This window comes from Epinephelus lanceolatus, chromosome 19 (assembly GCF_041903045.1).
Source record: "Epinephelus lanceolatus isolate andai-2023 chromosome 19, ASM4190304v1, whole genome shotgun sequence".
NCBI classification, from domain to species: Eukaryota; Metazoa; Chordata; class Actinopteri; order Perciformes; family Serranidae; genus Epinephelus; species Epinephelus lanceolatus.
Window position 1 is genome coordinate 15589706 of NC_135752.1, and position 19391 is coordinate 15609096.

The following is a 19391-nucleotide window of genomic DNA, read 5'->3' on the forward strand; positions in this document are numbered from 1 at the left end:
AGCATCATAAATACACACTCACAGCATACATGCGTTATTTAATAGGAATATACTGCTAATAAAACACTGATCAGACACGTCAGACAACAGAAACATCAGATATTAATGACATTATTGACAAGTTTTGTCCTTTATTCTTAATTTTCACGTCATTAAAGCTCCTTCAATAAAGTATACACGCCACAAATACGCATTTATAATCTTAACTTATTAAATTGTAACTCTTATTTAACATTCATAACAGAAATGAGTTGATTTTGAGTTTGTAATTTTTGACCAAACTGCTTTCCCAACCTCGCCCTCGTATTCCCTGCGTTACACTTTGTCAACTTTTTCTGGGAAAATGTTAACTTTCCTACTCCTTGTGTGTGTGTGTGTGTGTGTGTGTGTGTGTGTGTGTGTGTGTGTGTGTGCGCGCGCGCGCTGTGGGCTCTGCTTGGTGTTGTTTGCGCTACACAATCACATTTCTTTTAAGCGACAGGGTGTCTAGACACACACGTGACCGGGCGCGTCAATGCGCACTGGAGACTGGAGACGGAGCAAGGGCACCTAAACCATCCGCCTCATTTACAGACAGAGAGCCTTCTAACCCCCCTCGAGATCACTCGTCGGCTCGCTTTCTTTCCACACTCAGACTCGGAAACTTCGTGTGAGATACGAGGTTGGATTATTTTATCTTAAAGGATTCGCCTACTAAAATAGGTTACGAGGCTCGGTGCGTGGACGCAAACCCGAGGGTCTCTGTCTCTCTCTCGCTTTCTCTCTCTCTCTCGCTTTTCAAACGCAACTCAACTCGGGGTGAGAGATTCAGTCCTGGATTTTTTGCTCCCTGACTCTTTGGACGAGGCTCATTCTTGCCAGCAGACCACATCCTCTGCAGACGAGTGGCATATTTAGACGATAACGGATAAAAAAAGCCCGTGCGAGTCTGCTGGAGAGCCCTACTCTGTGCAGTCGGATCAAGGATTTTGTGGATTAATGCTCTTGAAGACACGGCGGCGAGCTTCAGTTTTCATGGGATAATTGTGATAGCGTTTAGGCTTAATTAGGCCCCAGTTTGTCTCATCACCACTGCAGCTAATGCGCATATAAAAAGATGTTTTGACATTGTTTTTTAAGGCTGAAAATCGGCACAGAGAGTGTTTTAAAGGGGTCAGACCTCAGCGCTGTAGGCTGCACATCACCAAGTGAGTAATTGTAACACGCTCAGGCTACATGCTGCTGTGCTGTAGCAGAGGTTGATAAGCTGCTAGATTCATTTTTATAGGCTCGTCTTAAACGCCTGGAAGTGATGGTTATTTATCCCCGGAGGAACAGCTGACTGTCCCGTGAACCTCGACTGCTTTTCGGTGATCAAGTCTGCAGGAGACGGCAACAAAGACTGGCGTATGCTACAGATTTCCTCTGCTTATCCAGCTCCCAGTTTTTCCACCGTATTTTCTCAGGCTGCTTGTCATTGCCTGGACTCGGATCCCGGAATCTTCATGATTTGCGGACACCATGCTCGTTTTTTAGCCGGGGAACCCTCTTTTCGTCCCGCATGTTTAGGACCAAACGATCGGGGCTCGTCCGGCGACTCTGGAGGAGCCGTGCGCCCGTGGAGGGCGACGGGGAGGCGGATAGAGGGACGCATGGCTCCGGGGGCTGCTGCATGGGCAAAACGACAAAGGTGGCCAAGTCCAACGCCGGGTCGGAGGCTGAATTGAAGGCGTTGACCCACTCGATACTGAAAAAGATCAAAGAGAAACAATTAGAGGTGCTTTTGCAGGCGGTGGAGTCCAAGGGGGGTGCCCGAAGCCCCTGCTTGCTCCTGCCCAGCAAAGTGGACGCCAAAGTGGGTCAACAGTCTTACTCTCTCCCCATGCTGCTCTACAAAGTGTTCAGGTGGCCGGACCTCAGGCATTCCTCGGAGCTGAAGAGGCTGTCTTGCTGTGAATCCTACGGGAAAATCAACCCAGAGCTCGTTTGCTGCAACCCGCACCACATGAGCAGACTTTGTGAACTCGGTGAGCTGGATTATTATAATAACCTCCACACTCACAACAAAAAAGTTCTGAAATTGCGTTTAATTCTCTGGTGGCTGGGCCTCATTTTGAATCAAGCACACACACTCAGACACCGTGTCATTATGTCAAAGAATTACCAGGCTCTTAAAGGGATAATTAGCCTAATTCAAATGACATCACCTCTCTTGGCACAGTTGTCTTGAGTTTCCATAAGGTCAAACTTGACCGATGTGGAAAGCGTGCCAAGTGGTCCTCTTCATCTTTTGTGGCAGTAAGGTGCCATTTAATTTGAATTTGGCACATTAAAGTGAGATAGTCATTTTCTTCCTCACCCAATTACTATAATGATTATATTTTGCTTGGATGTGTTTTTAAACGCCAAATATGTTTATTTCTTAATTAGACATCCCGACTTTAACCATGTGTTTTTTGGCGCTTTAAAGGTGCCAGAGCTGTTTATTCCACCTTAAATCAGGATATCCTATTTTCAACTTCATCAAAGCCCCGCTTTTTAAACAAACAGCCCATCTGGTATTTCAACATTTCACAATTGGCATTTCCAAAGTGCAAAGCGACTCATCCAGGGCTTTACAGTCTTTCCACGGTGAAGTTTCCAGGGCCTGTATGTGTGTGTGTATGTGTATGTGTGTGTGTGTGCTTGCTTGCTTGCTTGGCGTCCCGGGCCAAAAGAGGCCCGTATCTCAGTTTGTCCTAGACGCTGATAGTGGCCCTCCTGGCGCCAGGCGGCCCCCTGTTTATCTGCCTGCCAATGAAAGGCAATAGCCGCCCGGCCGGCCTCACCGCCTGCCTCTCCAGGCTGAGCTGACAGACACAAAACCTTTTTCCCAGAAGAATGACAGCTCTTATCATAAAGTTTAGATCTCTCCCTTGTTTTTTTTTTCTCATGCTCTTGCTTCTTTTTTTTCTCACTCCATGCAGAGTCTCCTCCTCCTCCATATTCGCGCTATCCCATGGACTATCTTAAACCACCAGGTGAGCTGGATGCACACATACATTAATGCCTGTTTTTTGATTTTCATGCAAAACATACACATCTTAAAGGCCATCTTGTATTCATGAATGTTTATGTGCTGTCTGACATTACATATGCATATGGTCTGACACACTTCCCCCGCTGTGTGTGTGTGTGTGTGTGTGTGTGTGTGTGTGTGTGTGTAGGAAACAGCTCCATGTTATGTTGTGATTTATGATAGCAGTGGAGTGGCACGCCTGCCTGGCTGGGCAGTTCTAGCATGGCTGGCAGCCAGGGCAAAGCAGCACAAAGTTGAGATACCAGCTATAGACTGACTGGCTCACCAGGGGCATAGTGTGTGTGTGCGTGTGTGTGCGCGTGTGTGTCTGATGGGAGGAGGGCAGGGTAGTTGTATGGGTGTTTGTTTGTGTGTCCATCTATCTATTGTGAATTGCAGCACAGACAGTGACGTCTCTGGAGCCAGTCTGCCTTTATCAGCTGAATCAATCATCAGATTAAGGTTTAGGACTTGTGTGTGGGGGTGTGTGTCATCGTCCCACATCTCTGTTTGTTTTTGGGAACGTGAGAGAGTGTATGCATGCACCATTTTATTTCTTCCAACTTTTTTTTTTTTGCCTCAGCATGCTTTGGTCTTGCTTAATTGTTTTCTCCCTCCACCTGCGCCAGACTCTTATGTGCTGCCGTGGTTGTCATCCTATTCCCCCGTGCAGGAAAGTGGCATCGGGTTATGTCATCACCTATTAAGTCAGTTTTGAAGTGTGTTAGATTTCAGGCTATAACCAGAATAGTGCGAGACAAGGGAGGAAGAGAAGGAAATGAGGTTAGTCTCACACCGTGTCACAGAGAGGACGGCAAAGATATAAAGCGCAGCATATAGTTTTTAATATTCAGAATCTGTCCCTCGCTTCTTTGCTCATTTACCTCCATCTTGCCATCTGTCAGTGCAGGAAAAGCTCAGAGCTGAACAATGACCGGTCCGCCGGCCAGTTAGTCAGGAGAAGGAGAAAGTGGCTTTCAGTGAGTGGAAACAATAGGAAGTCATTGCAGCTGCAGCTGAGGTTCTTCAAAGACCCCCCCTCCTTCCCTCTGTCTTTATTAACCAGGCTGTTGTGATAGTGTTTTATCTGAAAAGCATTTCCAAGAACCTTAAATACAAGCAGCATTGATATCGAAAATGATCGCCATAGTGAAATCCACTTCATGATGCATGATATCTGTCCCCAGCTTCGTGTCTTTGTATGAATTCAGTTGGAAACATTCCAGTGATGAAAGGAAATAAGAAAGTAAATAAGAAATGCAAGCTGGATGCAGACAAAGGAAATGATTATACAACCCATGTTACCACCCTGTTTCCCCTCTCAGAGCAAACTTGAATTGGTTTGACTGTGTGGGAATTAAATGTTGCCAACAAGAAAAGAACAAGGCGAGAAAAAAAATCACCAGGTTTCTCCCAAGTAGAGACTTTTTTTTTTTACAAAAAGTTTTAATATAACTTTCTTTAAAGTAATATTTTTGTCAGTATCTGAGTGCAGCAGTCTCTAGGTCACCTGTCATGCTGTTTCCTCATTCAGTCAGTGCAGCTGCAGTTGTGGTTAATCAAAGTAGACTCTGTCTGTCTGGCTGGCTGTCTGGCTGTCTCTCTATTGGCGAAGGAGGGTGAAAGACAACATGTATTAATAGGACAATGGAGCAGGCTGGAGGGTACAGACACACACACACACACACACACAGAGGACAGATGAGCTTATCATGCAGAAAGACGGGGGGTTTTACCCCAGTGGCCTCGGGGAGCTGTCAATCATCCACTCCTTCTCATTACTGGAGGCCATTACAATTTTCTATACCCCTCTCTGTATTTGCTTTACATTAGGCTGTGTTAAATCATCATGACATTTAGAAAATCTGCATAGATAACTTTTAGAAGGCAGTCAGACGTTGTAAAAAATCTGCATGAAGCGGAAGAGTGCTGGATTTTATGATGATGGTTTTATGATTCCAGTGAGCAGGAAGTCCTGGGTTATATGTGTCAGGGCGCCTGTCCGCTCTAGCAGCGGCGGTCAGTATGAAAGCAGCCGAGACGTAAAAACGCTACCTTGTTTCAGCTCTGGGGAATATAAATCACACACTGTTTAGCTCTTTCTCTCTGATGCCCCCTCAGCCCTGTGGTCAGCTGTGAACTGTTGCCCGGGAGACCAGGGCAAAGGCTGCTGGCAGCCAATGAAAGCGAGGCAGGCTTGGGCTATGCCCGTGCATCTCGTTACTGTGACCACAAGCAGCACGGGCCACGTCCGGACGGGGAAGGGTGGCAGGGAGGAGGGCTCGTGGGGGAAACCGCTCTGGTCGCTGTCTCTTTATTACTTCATAGCTACTGCAGCCTGCTCGGTCAAACAGGATGAGCCAGTGAGACGATCTGTTGGCTGGAGAGTGGAAGTATTCAACACTTATACCTTCCTCCTCACACACTGAACCCCTTCTCACTGTATTTCCTCAGGCTGCAAGTGTTTAAAACACCTCAGATTAGGCAGATAAATGGTCGTTTATGCCTCTTTAGCAACATACTTAGTAACGTGCATGACTTGCAATGCAGAAAATTGCACTTTTGAGTCATAATTCAGTCACAGTAGAGGCGATCACCACCACACACTGTGGTTCAATGGATAGAAGGTGTAGCGCAGCGTTGACGCACAGCAAGAGGAATCTATCATTGGTGAATACTAAGCTACCAGCAGCAGCAGCAGCTCTGCAGCAGAGCTAGCTCGCTCGCAATGGCGTGCTGCTCCGCTCAACACACACAGCGGTTTTTGTTAAAGCTCCATTCAGGTGTCATGTTGAAACTAGTCTACATTACAAGTCTTAGTGGGAGGTAAGCATTCAAAGTCAAAGAGAGGGAGAGAGAATGAGTAGTTTTCCTTTCTTGTCTGCCTTTAAGTGCGCCGTACATCTATGGCCAACAACTTTCAAGGCCTTTCTGAGCTCTTTCTGCCAAGGCCGCCACAAACATATATAACTTAATGGAGAAACATTTCTGATAAGCCTTTGCCGTTGGTGTTAATACTCATATTGCTACGTCCCTAGAGAACAGCAGGAGCAGGAATAACACCAAGAGACAACTAGCAGTCTAGTTTGGATCTCTATTAAAAGAGGAGACCTAGAACACATTGAAGTGTTGAGCGGAGATCAGAGGTCTCCAGCCCGAACCCTCGCCTCAGTCGTTAGCAGGAAGGATACGGCTCCTTCCAGATCAGCAGCTCGTCTATGCAGAGATGCAGGGCCTAACGTTCCTCCTGAAGCAGTGGATTATGGGGGATTATCAGGGGTGTAAGAAACTCTCCTCTGTAAGTCCTCTCTGTGTGTGTGAGAGTGTGAGCTTCGTCGTCAGCGTCTTCATTAGGCATTGATTTCACCGGAGTGATTGACGGTCTCACAGCTGCTGCTTCTCCCCTCACACACATACACACATGCACACACAGGAACACACACAGTGCTAATTCAAAGTCTCTCTTTCTTCTCTATTAGATTCTCCAGACTCTGGACCTTCATCCAGTGATACTGGGGGAACGACATACTCGGCCCCTGTGGGGCTTTCAGGTAAATATTCCTTCAAATAGATTTCTTTTTCTGTCATCTCTCTCTTTTGAAAGTTATATTATTTTCCTCCTCTGTTTTCTTTTCCTTCTCATATGCATTCCTCTCAACACACACTCTCATCTCCCCTCCATACTTGTGATGATCAGGCAGTGATTGTGGAGGCCCCTGCTTCCCCTCTATAATAAAATAAAAAAAAAAGCCAGTGAAGGAGAGTGGTGTATTTCTCCCACATCCACATAAATTCCTCCCTCCTGGCTCTTTGAACAACGCTCCCTCTCTTCTCCTCTTCCTCTTCTCCCTTTCCGTGTTATGTTGTAATGGAAGACAAACACGCTGGACCGTTGTTTGGAGAAGAATATGCTCTGTGCGTGCGGTATTGTGGGAAAAAATAGCAGCAAAAAAAAAAGAGGCTTCAACTGACATGCGAGTGTTTGTTTGGGTGTGTTTGTGCGTACAGGGGACGTCTTTGTGGACAGTTAACTCTCCTCTGGGCTCTGTGTGCGGATAAGAGTGAGACACAGGCGCCTTTCTTTCTTCCATCTCTCATGCAGGACGTGTTTCGGGCTTCCTCAGCTTTTCTCCCATAATCCCCTTTGGCAGCCTTGCCTTCCTTACCCAGCGCCCTGTCCGCAGGCTACAGAATAAGATGGTGTTCACAGGAGGGAGAGAGAGGGAGTTTGCTCTACTCTCCCTGAGACTGCTCTGTGCTGTTCTCTGCTTCCCTCTGCCTCAGATGGTTCTCATTACTGGGCCTTTAAAGCCTGTTTTATGTCAGTTGGTGTTCGCTTCCCATTTTCCCCCCCTCCTTTGTTTGGTGGTAGGGGGGTTAGCTTGACTGCCTGCATATGTGTGTGTCCTTAGATGGGGGAAGAGATTGGAGCAGTGCTTACAAGAACAGAGGAACTAAAAAATCAGTCTCTCCTCTCCTTCTTCCTCTCCTCTCCTCCTCACCTTCAGATGGACACCAAAGTCCTCCCTGTGTGCATTAACTAAAGACACATTTTAGACCCAGTTCAAACTGTGAAACCCTAGAAGCGGAGTCTTAACAGGCGCCCCCACGCTCCCTCCCTTGCTCCTTCCCTCCCTTAGCAAGGCGTACCCTCCTCCTCCTCCTCTGTTTTCCTTCCTGGCGAGGATGACATGGCAGCGGCGGCCAGCACTCCACTGAATGGGCCTCCTCAGTAAAAGCAGTAGAGGTAGAAAGGCCAGGGCGGGATGGCCGAAGCGCTCTGCCCTCATGATTTCCCTGGCAAGCTAAGAAAAAAAAAGGCTGCTCCATTCCCCCTCCTCCCCTCCTCTCATACTCCCTCTCTCCCTGCTTCCCTCCTTTGCTCCCTCCCTCTGGGGCCCTGACAAAAGAAACATGGCTCTCCCAGAGGCCCGCTGCTGACCTTCTAATTCACTCACTCTGCCCTTTTTATGTTCTTCTCCAGACATATTTACAGAGAGGAAGAAGGAAGAGAGAGGAGGGTGGCTTTGAGGGAAGGAGGGTGGCAAAGACTTGAAGTCAGCGAGCGCTGTACTGTTACTTTTTTATTTGCATAGTAGTAGAATAAGTAAGTGCTTGATTAGAAAAAGCTAGATTGGATTTGAGAAGCTGCTGTAGCCATACTACAGAGCTGTGCATTAGCAAGAGAAAAAAGGCCAAAACAGATCCCCATTCATCTACAAAACCCAGCTGAGACAGAGCTGATGAGATTAGGTCAGAGATCCAACATCCTCACCTCCCATCTCTCCCTTATTTTTTTTTTTATTCTCCTTGTTTATCCATCTTGAAAAAACCCAGAGACCATCCAGGCTAGAAGGAGTTAAGTGAGCTGCGACAGCGACAAGCGCAAATGCAAACTAGGCTGCCTGCCAGGCTACCAGCTCCAAAGCTCCTCTCGCTGGCTCACGTCATCAGCTTGGAACAGAGCAGAGAGGAGGGAAGAGGAGTCGGAGAGGAGAGGAGAGGAGGTGGGGGGGGGGGTGGTTTGATGGCTGGAGGCCTGGAGCTGGGAGTCAGGGTGCTGATCTTGGTTTGAGCTGGCGTGAGGGCTTAGCTCAGAGGTTTAGGTTCACCCAGAGAGAGATCAAGAGGGAGATTTGGAAATGGGAGATCGGGTCAGGGTTAAGAGGGCGCTGGATTGTTGGTTATGAATCTGCAGAGTGTTAAGTAATATTTAAACTTGTTAGAGACTAGATCGTTTATGAGCAGCTCTGGTGGCACCCACGCAGCCAAACATCGGTGTTGTCAGGCTCGGAGATGTCTGGAACAAGTTGTCTTTAATAAAAGACCTCTGTGAGTTTGACAAGATGGAGGTATAGGCTGTGGGACGAAGTGTGGAAATCATCATTATCATTTAAAGAAATTTCTATGCTAGTGTTGCTATGATAGCTGAGTTTTGGTACCAATACCAAATCAATACTTTGACTATTAGACTGTTATACTTTGAAATCAGACTGTTTTTCACTTGAAGAAAGAATCCAAATGCTCTCACGTGTTAGATATTGTCTAATCAAAAGCAGCCGTACATAGAATTGTCTGAAATTGGCAAAATTTTCAATTGGTCTGGAACAATCTGACCAAAGATGAAGTCATCTGGATTATGAATCTGACTGACAGTGTTTGATAATCAATGACACATTTTAGTCAGTCCAAAGAAGTGTTGACGATCAATACCCAGCCATTCTGTGCACCTGCATTTAATCTTCTTTAAAGATGAGTTATAGACGTCTGTTCGTGCCTAGCTCTTATTGGATGTGAAGCATCGGTGTGTGTATGTCAGTGGCGTGCCTGCTGGTGCCATCGGGGACTCACGCGGAGTGCCTGCGTGTAAGAGGATCCAGTTGGGCTGCGGTGACATGTACGCACACACCCGCGCATTTTCACACATACACACAGACGGGCAGATAGAATGACCTGGTGCGAGCCCTGGCGCACGGCCGACTGTCACACAGGCGCTTCCTCCCACTGCAGGTTAAATTTAGGCCGAGTTGTATTCTTATACCACCAGCCAGTCACCTCACTCGACAGACAGTCGGCCAGCCCTTCAGTCAGTCAATTAGTCATCCAGTGAATCGGCTGGAGGTATAACCTTCATCAGGGGCTCTGACAGAGATTAAATTTAGTCCTGGCACCTCGGCTCATTAAATCAAACTAGTTCTGCTGTCATACGGAAGGCCCTGAAGAAACAGCCCATTTTTGGTGCAAATGCAGCGAGAGAAAGGGCCTGCACCTTGTTGTGATTTTTTTTTTTAAGAATTATTTACAGGAAGTGAGGTTAAAATTGCATATCACCTATGTTATACCTAAGACACAATCTTTTCAGAGGCTAACTTCCAGCAATCGAAGTCAGAAACAGAGCGCCCTCAGTCTCCCTCCTCTCTCTCGGCATTCCTGCCTTGTTTGGGTTAGCGGGTAAAGGAAAGGGCTGCGCAGGATATGACCTCATGTCTTTGAGGAAAAGGAGAGCGGACAGGGAGGCAGCCGAGGCCTCTTCTTGACGGAAAACAAACACTGGAGTGCACCAACCAGAAAGAAGGAGGGAGTCAAACAGAGAAGAAAGAAAGATTTCTGCAAAGATAGAAATGTACATGAAGCCTGTTACCACTTGCTATGGAAACTAGTTTAAAAGAAAATGAACCCAGTAAAACTGTGCTTTGGTGAAGTCTTCTCCTTTTGCTTGAGCAGTAAGAAGGAATGAAGTAGGGAGAGAAGATGGCGGCTTTGGGTGGAGGGAGAGATGGCCGGCAGCTCTGCTCTGTTCTCTGTAATTTGGAGGCTGTGTGTTCAGCCAGCGAGTTGAGCCGGGCCGCTCCGTGCCGGGGCCAGGATCTCTCATTACTCCCCACTTCCTCTCCTTGCGCGGCAGCCAAGCCGCCTCTTGGCAAGGGACTTAATTTTGGTTTTGGCCGTCCTCTGTTCCCCACCCTGTGTCATTATGCTGCACAAATCGAAAAAACAGCACGCGGAGACAGTGGAGGATGGAGAGACGGAAGGGGGGAGAGAGAGGAGAGAGGAAAGTGTGCCTAGCTTGTTTGGGTTTGTGCTGAAGATTTCTCTCAGATTGAGATCCTCTGTGCTGCATCGTTCGCGGCGTAGCATCAAAACAGCAGTTACAGTTGAAAACATTAGCCTACTTTAGCATCAGCCCGTTGATTGAAAGGTGGGCTATGCAGATTTGGCCGTGAGCCAGAGCTGGAGGGAAGCCCAGAACAAGATGAACATTGTTTTGGTTTGCAGTCACTCTGTGGAAGTGGATTTTGACATTACCTCAATGTATGAAGATATGAAAGAGAGACAGCGTGTGTGTGTGTGTGTGTGCGTGAAGGAGAAAGAGGAAGGGAGGGAGAGAACCCCCCTTTAGTAGGATAAAGACGGAAATGGAAATAAGTGGAGACACATTCCTGTAAACCTGTGTGTGTGTGTGTGTGTGTGTGTGTGTGTGTGTGTGTGTGTGTGTCAGATTTCTAGTGTGACACACAGTCCTGCTGTCTCCACCCTCCCGCCTGCTCATTCATGTAGTCAGTTTGTCTTTTGTGTACTCAGACTGGAGGGGTGCGTGTGTGTCTTTATCTCAGCGACAGACTCAGCCCTGTCAGTAGCCACATCTCTATCACAGACCACAGTGCTGGTGTAATCACACACACACACACAGACATACAGAGGTGCATAATTATCAATAACAACAACAAAAGCTGCAACCGCACACACAACTGGCTCTGCTGGTTGTCTGCCTCTGTGTTTGCGGCGTTGGTATTATTTGGTTCCCACGGTGTTTTAGCGTGACAACAATGTAGGTGATTGTTCGGCTTGTCTGTCCATCTGTCCGTAGCCGGTGATCCTCTGACTTGTGTGTTTGCAGAAGTGAGCTGATGACATCATCACAGCCTGCCTGGCACCTTACATCCAACTAGTGTTTATTTGTCCTGTCACCCTGGGAAAGCTGGGCTGCAGGGGATCGTTGTGTGTGTGTGTGTGTGTGTGTGTGTGTGTGTGTGTGTGTGTGTGAGGGGCAGCATGATGAAGTGTTGGAATAATAACTCCACAGGAGTAGGAAGGAGGTGTTACAGGGGAATAAAATGTCCTTCAGTGAGGAAAAAAACGTATCGTGCTGTAGTTTTATGATAATGTGGATCCAAATGGAAGATGCTACCCAATTAATTATGAAACGTCCCTGTATTTTATCTCAAACAGAGATAAACACCGTGCTCCGAGCGGCATCAAGATATGTGGATCATGTAATTATAGTGGAGACTTCCACTCAGAGAAAATTATACTGTAGATGGAGGCTTAAGGAAAACATGCGCCATTTCTTCTCCTTATCTCCTCCCGGTCGTGGCCGGATGGTTCGTGTTAGAGATGCCGTGTCTGCAACTCATTCTCTCTCTATCTGTGTTTCTGCGAGGAGTCAGATCTTAGAGATAGTGAAACTGTGCCACTCCCCTGTGTGGTTTTCCTGCCATCAAGGCTTATTTAGGTTTCCTGAAGTCGAGGGGGGGGGACTTCACATCTGCTTACGTCACCTGCCACCGTAAAGAGGTGCTTCCTCTGTCAGCTACGTCTTTTCTATTTATCTACCTTCTAGGGCTGATCAACGTGTCAACTTTCGGGGTTGGAAATTAACTTTTTGGTCCACCTGCCACTGTAGCTGGCGAATTTCAAAATCTACCAGCCACTCAATAGATAAACATTGTTGTTGTTGTTTTTTTGGGTGGTGAGTGAAGCAAATCCAGCAGCCACTTACATGTTTTACTTGGCTGGTGCTAATTTCCAACCTTGCATTTCTTCAAAATTGTTGCTTTGCAAAGGATGCACTTTAATAAAGCAAATTAGTTGCACCTTGTACACTTTCTAGATCACTGTGGCTTTGGAAAGAAGATAGTATTTGAAGGCAGTTGGAGGCTATATTAGCTGCTACTTGCATAATGCAGCTGAATGTCCATCCAAACCTTTGGTGATTGGGTTGCATTGTGGTTAACACCAGCGTTTGACAAGTACTCCTTTAGGACAAACAGTGCAGTCCAGAAGATTATTAACACAGTTTAGAGTTTACAAGTTGCATGCTCCTCTGCATGACAAATAACCAAAGACACACCAAAACGACATCAAAGAACAAGTAGCGACAAAGGCTGCCATCGCCTGTGTCTTGGCCAAAAAGTTACGCTTGAACACACCTCAAAGACTAAAGCCAACTAGCACTTGTGTTTTGTGCCTGCGTGAGCGGGAAGAACTCTCCATAGCAGCAGGAGGCTGTAGTCTATAGTCGTCATTCAAAAAGGGGAAACCAGGAGACTGACAGGATGGACAGTTAGCCAGTTAGCATGTTAGCAACACAAAACAATGTTGAAAAAATGTGGGATATTTATCATGTGTTAGGGAACAATAATAGAAAGCTGTTTCTGTTAAAGAGGCAAAATGTCATTGTTGTTTTGATCTCACACTCTTAACTCTAGCCGTTCGTTTACTTTCCTCACTTCCATTTCTTTTCTCGTACACTGAACTGAACTGCCAATCAGAGTAACCTCATTCAGTGACGAGCTCTGCCGCCTTAAAAGCCAATGCGACACACTGAATCAGTCAATTAATAGCTGATAAGGGCCACCAATGGCCAACTAGTGCCAATAGTGCGAGACACACTGCCAACCATTGGCTTGGTGTGTCAGGGCCCTTAAACTTCACAGCTGTGTTGCTGTTTGGATGTGAGACAAGGACACTCCTCTGCCTTTGCTGCATAGAACATCTGACCTTTCCCTTTCTGAAGGGGTCGTCTGTCAGCGAATACGAAGAAAGTGAAGTAAACACAACAGGCAACAAGCCTGCTGTTGAGGACTCTAACTTTTATTAACTCAAAAAAATCAATGCGACCAAATATTTTGGTGAACACAGCAAGAGCGAGAGAGAAAGAAATGCACAGGCTTTCATTACAGAAACACACACACACAGGACTGAACATATACAGCGTGGAAGAGAGAACAAAAGGAATGCCTCCGGGGTGACCCTTGACCTTTGGAATAGACTTTCCCCAGCTCAAGAGAGGGTGTTGACTTAGAAAATAAGGCACCATGAAGAGTCCTTCCTTCCCCCTGGAGCTGTTTCCTTCATGTCTTCCCCATTCCTTTCCTCAGCCGCTGTGTGTGTGTCAGATGACGACAGGGTCATTACATGTCTGAGGAGAGCGGGGCACACACTCAAACACACACCCACGCACGTACACAGGGCTCTCAGGGATCGATACGAGACTCGTTCACAGGAGCCTCCTTACTGTTTACCGATGTTGATAGTGTTGTGTCCAGAAGTGAAGGTTGAAAATTGAGTGTGTGTGAGGGTATAGGTGTGTGACTGTGTTGACTTCTTAAAGTATAGCAGGGACCTGGTGTGTGTGTGAGTGCTTGTCTGTGTGTGTGTGTGTGTGTGTGTGTGGAGTCAGACAGAGGTAATGATTAACCTTTCCAGACTGGCCCTGGGAGAAGCACCCAGTCTGTCGTCGCCCCTCCCCCTCCTCTCTCAGCTGCCCCTCCTCCCTTCCACCAAGTCCAATTGTCTCAGCTAGCGTGGCATCCAGTCTTTAAGACCTTGGACCATTAAAATCCACATGGGAGCTAGCGGTGTGTGTCTTTGGCCTCTCTGTGCTGCGGTTTAAATATTTTGGATTGCGCAGGGGGTTTATTTAATCACAGATATTTACAGTGTTCCCCCCCGCCCCCCCCGACCTCACAGACATAAGCTGATCATCCATTAAATACCTAGAAAACATGGGAGCAATATGCTGTTTTTGATTGCACGGTTTTGCTAATAGCTAACATCCACATTAGCGCTCACCAGCTGCTTTCTTAAATTGCAAAAAATTGCCTCTAACAAGGCGTGTTATCATTCTTATCATCCACAATCATGTGACTTAACTATCTTCAGTAATGATCTTTCAACATTGTAGCTCTCATCTTGCGTCATAGTGAACCAGCAGAGAAAGTCTTTTTATTTTTTGGACAGGGTTTATGTGTGGGCCCCATGGGACAAACCAGACTGGGACAGACCAGCAGCAGACATCTGACTGGGGCAGAGCGGAAAGGGCTGGGGTGACAGATGGCCTCAGGCTGCCAGCTAGCCTGCTTATCTCCAGCGAGGAGAAGCCAGAGACACACAGGCTGAAAGGCCGCAGAGCAGACGAGCAGGTGGGGGCGGCAGACAGATAGACGGACTAATGCTCCGATAGGCAGACGTCCAGAAAGCAGAAAGACAGATGTACAGACAGAGACTGCAGACAGTAAGCGTTCAGGGGCTGGAGCTGACGGAAACACGCCGCTCCAAGGACAGACGGAGTTGGCGCAGACACTCTGACGACACCGTCTGACACACACACCTATGTAAGAAGCACCTGAAATAGTGTCGAGGCGTAACATGAGGAGCGTGACCGGCGGACACCTCGCACGCAAACACATGACGTGTTGAAAAATTAAAATTCAGTTAAATGAGCCTTGCGCTTGGAGCGGAGTGTGTCGATACCGGACCACTCACACTGGTGTGTGTGTGTATATACAGTGTATGTGTGTGTGTGTGTGTGTGTGTGTGTGTGGTTCTGTGTTCGGCAGCATTACTCATGAGGTGTAAGCTCATCTGCTGTCAGGACAAGCTGTGAACATAGTCTTCACGAGGCTGCGCCCCACAGATGGAGGAGTCTGCCTGTCTGGCTTTCTCTCTGCTGATACACTGAACAGAATAAGTTGGGGTTTGTTTACCTGAAAGCATAGTTTGATGCAGACAGAATACTGTGACTATTTTTGTGTTATTTATCTCTCTCTCAAATTACCTTCCAGTCGCTCTCTTATCTTAACTGTTGCTGTGCTGCTTTGCACTAAAGTTTTACTCATTTTTTGTTCTTGGCATGTGAAAACAGTTGTATAATATCCTTTGTAGCTCTTCAGGAAGTTTACCAAAGTCTAAGGAAATAACCCCTGATGATGTCATAGTGATGTCTTCATGGTTATCTCAGTTTGGTCTGGGAGACTTTAAACCGGGGGCTCAGAGTTGGAAAGACGTGGACATTGATCAGTTAGAGAAGGTCTTAACAAAAGAGGCAATGGAGTTGCATTGTGGGAAGTGTAGGCTTTAGCGTTTTGTTTTGTTTTTTTAACGTAGCTTGCCCCATACTAGGAACAGGATATCGTGGCGGATTATAGACTTTAAGCATTCTTTTTTAATCTGTCCCTGGCAAGACGGGGCTTATAATGTATTATTTCTACATTGTTGTATTGCAACTTTTACATAAGAATACTTGTTACAGCACTGCTTTACTGGCTGACTCTCTCTGTTGCCCTTCATGTTTCCCTCTGTTGTGTTTTTGTGTCTCTTCAACCCTTTCCTTTCATCCTTCCCTTGCTTTTCTCTCCTCTGTGGCTCTCACTTGCTTCTACCAGTCAGTTACTGAGAGGAGAATAGAGGAGAAGAGAGGAGAAGAGAGGAGAGGAGAGGCGACAAGGGAGGGGAAGCGGGGCAGTTAGTGTAGTCCTGAATAGCAGGGTGTTTTCAGGCTGCAATGACAGGCTCAGACAGGCAGCCGCTCTAATGACCTCTGACGCCAGGCCCTGTCTCTCCCAGCAATAACAAACACACACACAGGGCCCCACAGGTGAGCTCCGCCAGCAGGCCCTCTGTCAGCTGTTAAGAAAGTCCAACGCATCCTTCTTCTTATCAACCCCGGCTGTTCCTGTACGTACATGTAAATCAGACGTGAGAGCAAAGCTCAGTCAGGATCGGAGACTCTGTGTGACATCAGCCTGAGACTCAAAAGACACTTTCTGTCTCTTATCTCAAAGATAAATGCTCTTTTTTCCCTCCATTTAGTCTGAGGTAGATAGCTGGGTACTTAGTTTCCCCCAGCACCCCATGAGGAGGGATTTATGATAAACTCCCCGAGGCTCGGCTCTGACCAACTTCAAAGAACACAGCCCCTCTTGTTTTATGGAAGGCATGCTTTCAGTTTTTCTCTCCCCCTTCCCTCCCCTCCTCTGTGTTTCTGTCTCTCTTCTCCCAGTGTTGTCTTTTTCTTCCCTTTTTTTTCCCCTCCCTGCGTCTAATGAAGGCTAATGACAGGCCGAGGTGAGTCCACTCAGGCCGGCAGAGATCCTGCCGCATTAACATTGCAGTTTGTCTCAGACGGGACCTTCCAAATTACCGGTTACATTCACAGCTACCGCCAGATGAAACGAGGAAGGGAGGAGGGGGAGACTGGGAAGGATGGGGGCGACTGAAATGGCTCTGAGAGGGGCTCTGTTAATTTTTTTTCCCTCACATATATTTCCCCTCTGTGAGATTTCTTAACCCTTGAATGTGTCTTTCATCACGGCTGGATTTAAGTGTGTGTAAAGTGTGTGTGTCTGTGTGTGTGAGTGAAGAGAGGAAGTATAAGAGATTGCTTAGCAGTTGATAGGAGTTGCAGCAATTAGGTGATGACCCTAACGGCACCAGAGACATTTAAAAAAATCAGGAGAGGAATCAAAGTTGTAAAAGTAACAGTCAAAATATGTGAAAAGCATTCCTTCTCTTCCCCACCCCACCCCCTCTTTCTTTCCTCTTGCGCTCACTCTGTCTCCCTCTATTTCCCTTGCGCCTGACTGGCTCCCACTTTTCTAGCTGGGAGTAGCTGGGAGCCAGATTTCTGTGGAATAGAGATATGAAGGGGGGAGAGGGATGGCGCAGGAGGCACACTAAAGGGAGACGACAGAGGGAGGAGGGGGGGTTGGAAACTGGAGCATGGCCAATGCTACACTTCTTTTACGCTCAGGGGAAACTTTAGACTGGAGAGGCCTAGCTTGTCAACGATTCAGACACCAGGGTTTGAGAGTTAACGGCCCGCCGTGCTCGTCAGCTAAACACCATGTGCTTCGCCGTGGACAGGGAATGGTTTATGTGTTTATGTGAAAGTCGCTCGTCTTGTTGCTCAGTTGCTGCGGGCTCGCATCTTTCAGCATGAATTCAGAGATAATAATTTCCTCCAGTGGGGTGAAGCATGCTGTGAGGAGATGATCAGGGCAGTCGGCTGACGTCACTACATTGTTGGCCACGCCGCTACAAAAATACAGCGAGCCAGACAGAAGATAAGCATTTAATGCTTAGACAAATATTGTACTGCGTGTGGACACTTGCCTGCCAGCGACTCTGAGTTGCTTCTCTTGTCTGAAGTCCAGGAATTCCAACATGGTTTTCCTGTGTGGCAGAAATTGAGGATGACAGTTTAGTTTTGGCTCTTGACTAAAGCAAATTCTCTGATTCCCAAAACGGGGATGAGGAAGAAGTTGTGAAGGAGAAGCAATGTTTGAGATATTCGATGAAGCCTTTGCCTCATTATCTTTTCCTCCTCTCCTCTCATTTTCTTTACTTCTTGATCATTATATTTTACTCTCAGATGTCATTACTGAGCACTTTCCCACAGGTCTAACCATCTCCTTCTCTCTCTGTGTTTCCTTCAGACTCCCTGGCGCTGCAGGAGTCTGGCGACCGGGCCCATTGGTGCGTGGTGGCATACTGGGAGGAGAAGACACGTGTCGGGCGCCTCTACTCAGTCCAGGAGCCCTCTCTGGACATCTTCTATGATCTACCTCAGGGGAACGGCTTCTGCCTGGGCCAGCTCTGCTCCGACAACAAGTCCCAGCTGGTGCAAATGGTGCGGGCCAAGATTGGCTATGGCATCCAGCTGACGCGTGAGCCAGACGGGGTGTGGGTCTACAACCGCAGCTGCTACCCCATCTTCATTAAGTCGGCCACACTGGACAACCCAGACTCGCGCACGCTGCTGGTGCACAAGGTGTTCCCCGGTTTCTCCATCAAAGCTTTCGACCACGACAAAGCCGGCAGCCTGCAGAGGCCGAACGACCACGAGTTCACGCAGCAGCCTCGCACGGGCTTCACGGTGCAGATAAGCTTTGTAAAAGGCTGGGGACAGTGCTACACCAGACAGTTCATCAGTAGCTGCCCGTGTTGGTTGGAAGTCATCTTCAACACCCGATAGCAGCAGCTTTCCTCTTCTTCACCTTCCTCGCGTCCTCTGCCCCCCCTCACAAACAGACTACGCCCACTTTTCCTTTTTTTGTTCCAGAGGTTCAAACAGAGAGAAAAAAGTTTTAAAAGAAGAAGAAGAAAGTATACAACTTTGACGGACTTTGTTTAATAAATGACTAAGATTTAATTAAAATAAGAAGCGAAAAATGTATTTTATGTTATATATAAATATATTATTAATTGTAAATATGAAGACGTTTTATATGCATCATTATTTATGTATTGTGCAATGTGTTGATGAGAAAAAGAAAATAAGATGCACTTTGCTTAATATAAATGCAAAACAAAGAAATGCCAAAATAAAATAAAAAAAATACAAATAACATTTCTTGCCCAGTCTATGTTTTATCCTGGGATTTTTGGTGGTTTCATTCAGGTTTTCAGTTTGGTTTTTTTTGGTTTTGTTCATACTCCAAATTTGATTATTTCTCCTAAACTCTTGTAATTCAGTTTCGGTGAAGAATATTGTCTCTTCGTTATTACCAAAGTCAACACTGGCTCAACTTTGTGCCACTGAAGGACTTTGATGTCATGTTGTGGCTCATAAAAGCATTTTCCTTTGAGACAACATGAGTCAGACTGTGACAGAGTCATAACTCATTGTCCCTGTCCTTACAGGCTCATTACGCCTTGTAAAACAGTCTGTTTTTTCTGAGTTATTTTCGGACGAATGTCCCTCTTCCCCTCTGTCATTAACCGACTGATGACATCACAGCCAGGAAGCAGTAATGACAAATTTCAGGAACCAATAAAGACAACAGAGGGT

At 46.8% G+C, this 19391-nt stretch overlaps 1 protein-coding gene across 1 annotated transcript; it reads left to right on the forward strand.

Annotated features, from left to right (window-relative positions):
• The first annotated feature begins 570 nt into the window (after window positions 1–570).
• smad7 (SMAD family member 7) lies at window positions 571–18877 on the forward strand. Its single transcript, XM_033646851.2, has 4 exons — window positions 571–2006; window positions 2946–2999; window positions 6517–6588; window positions 18037–18877. The coding sequence occupies exons 1-4, from the start codon at window positions 1541–1543 to the stop codon at window positions 18573–18575; spliced, it is 1131 nt and encodes a 376-aa protein (XP_033502742.1). The 5' UTR covers window positions 571–1540; the 3' UTR covers window positions 18576–18877.
• Window positions 18878–19391: the final 514 nt, after the last annotated feature.

Excerpts from the sequence above, each read along its gene's own strand:
- smad7 (XM_033646851.2), top strand. The coding sequence starts at position 1,541 with ATGTTTAGGACCAAACGATCGGGGCTCGTCCGGCGACTCTGGAGGAGC. Across the intron at positions 3,000-6,516 it reads GGACTATCTTAAACCACCAG|ATTCTCCAGACTCTGGACCT; the intron begins GTGAGCTGGATG and ends CTTCTCTATTAG. Across the intron at positions 6,589-18,036 it reads GGCCCCTGTGGGGCTTTCAG|ACTCCCTGGCGCTGCAGGAG; the intron begins GTAAATATTCCT and ends TGTTTCCTTCAG.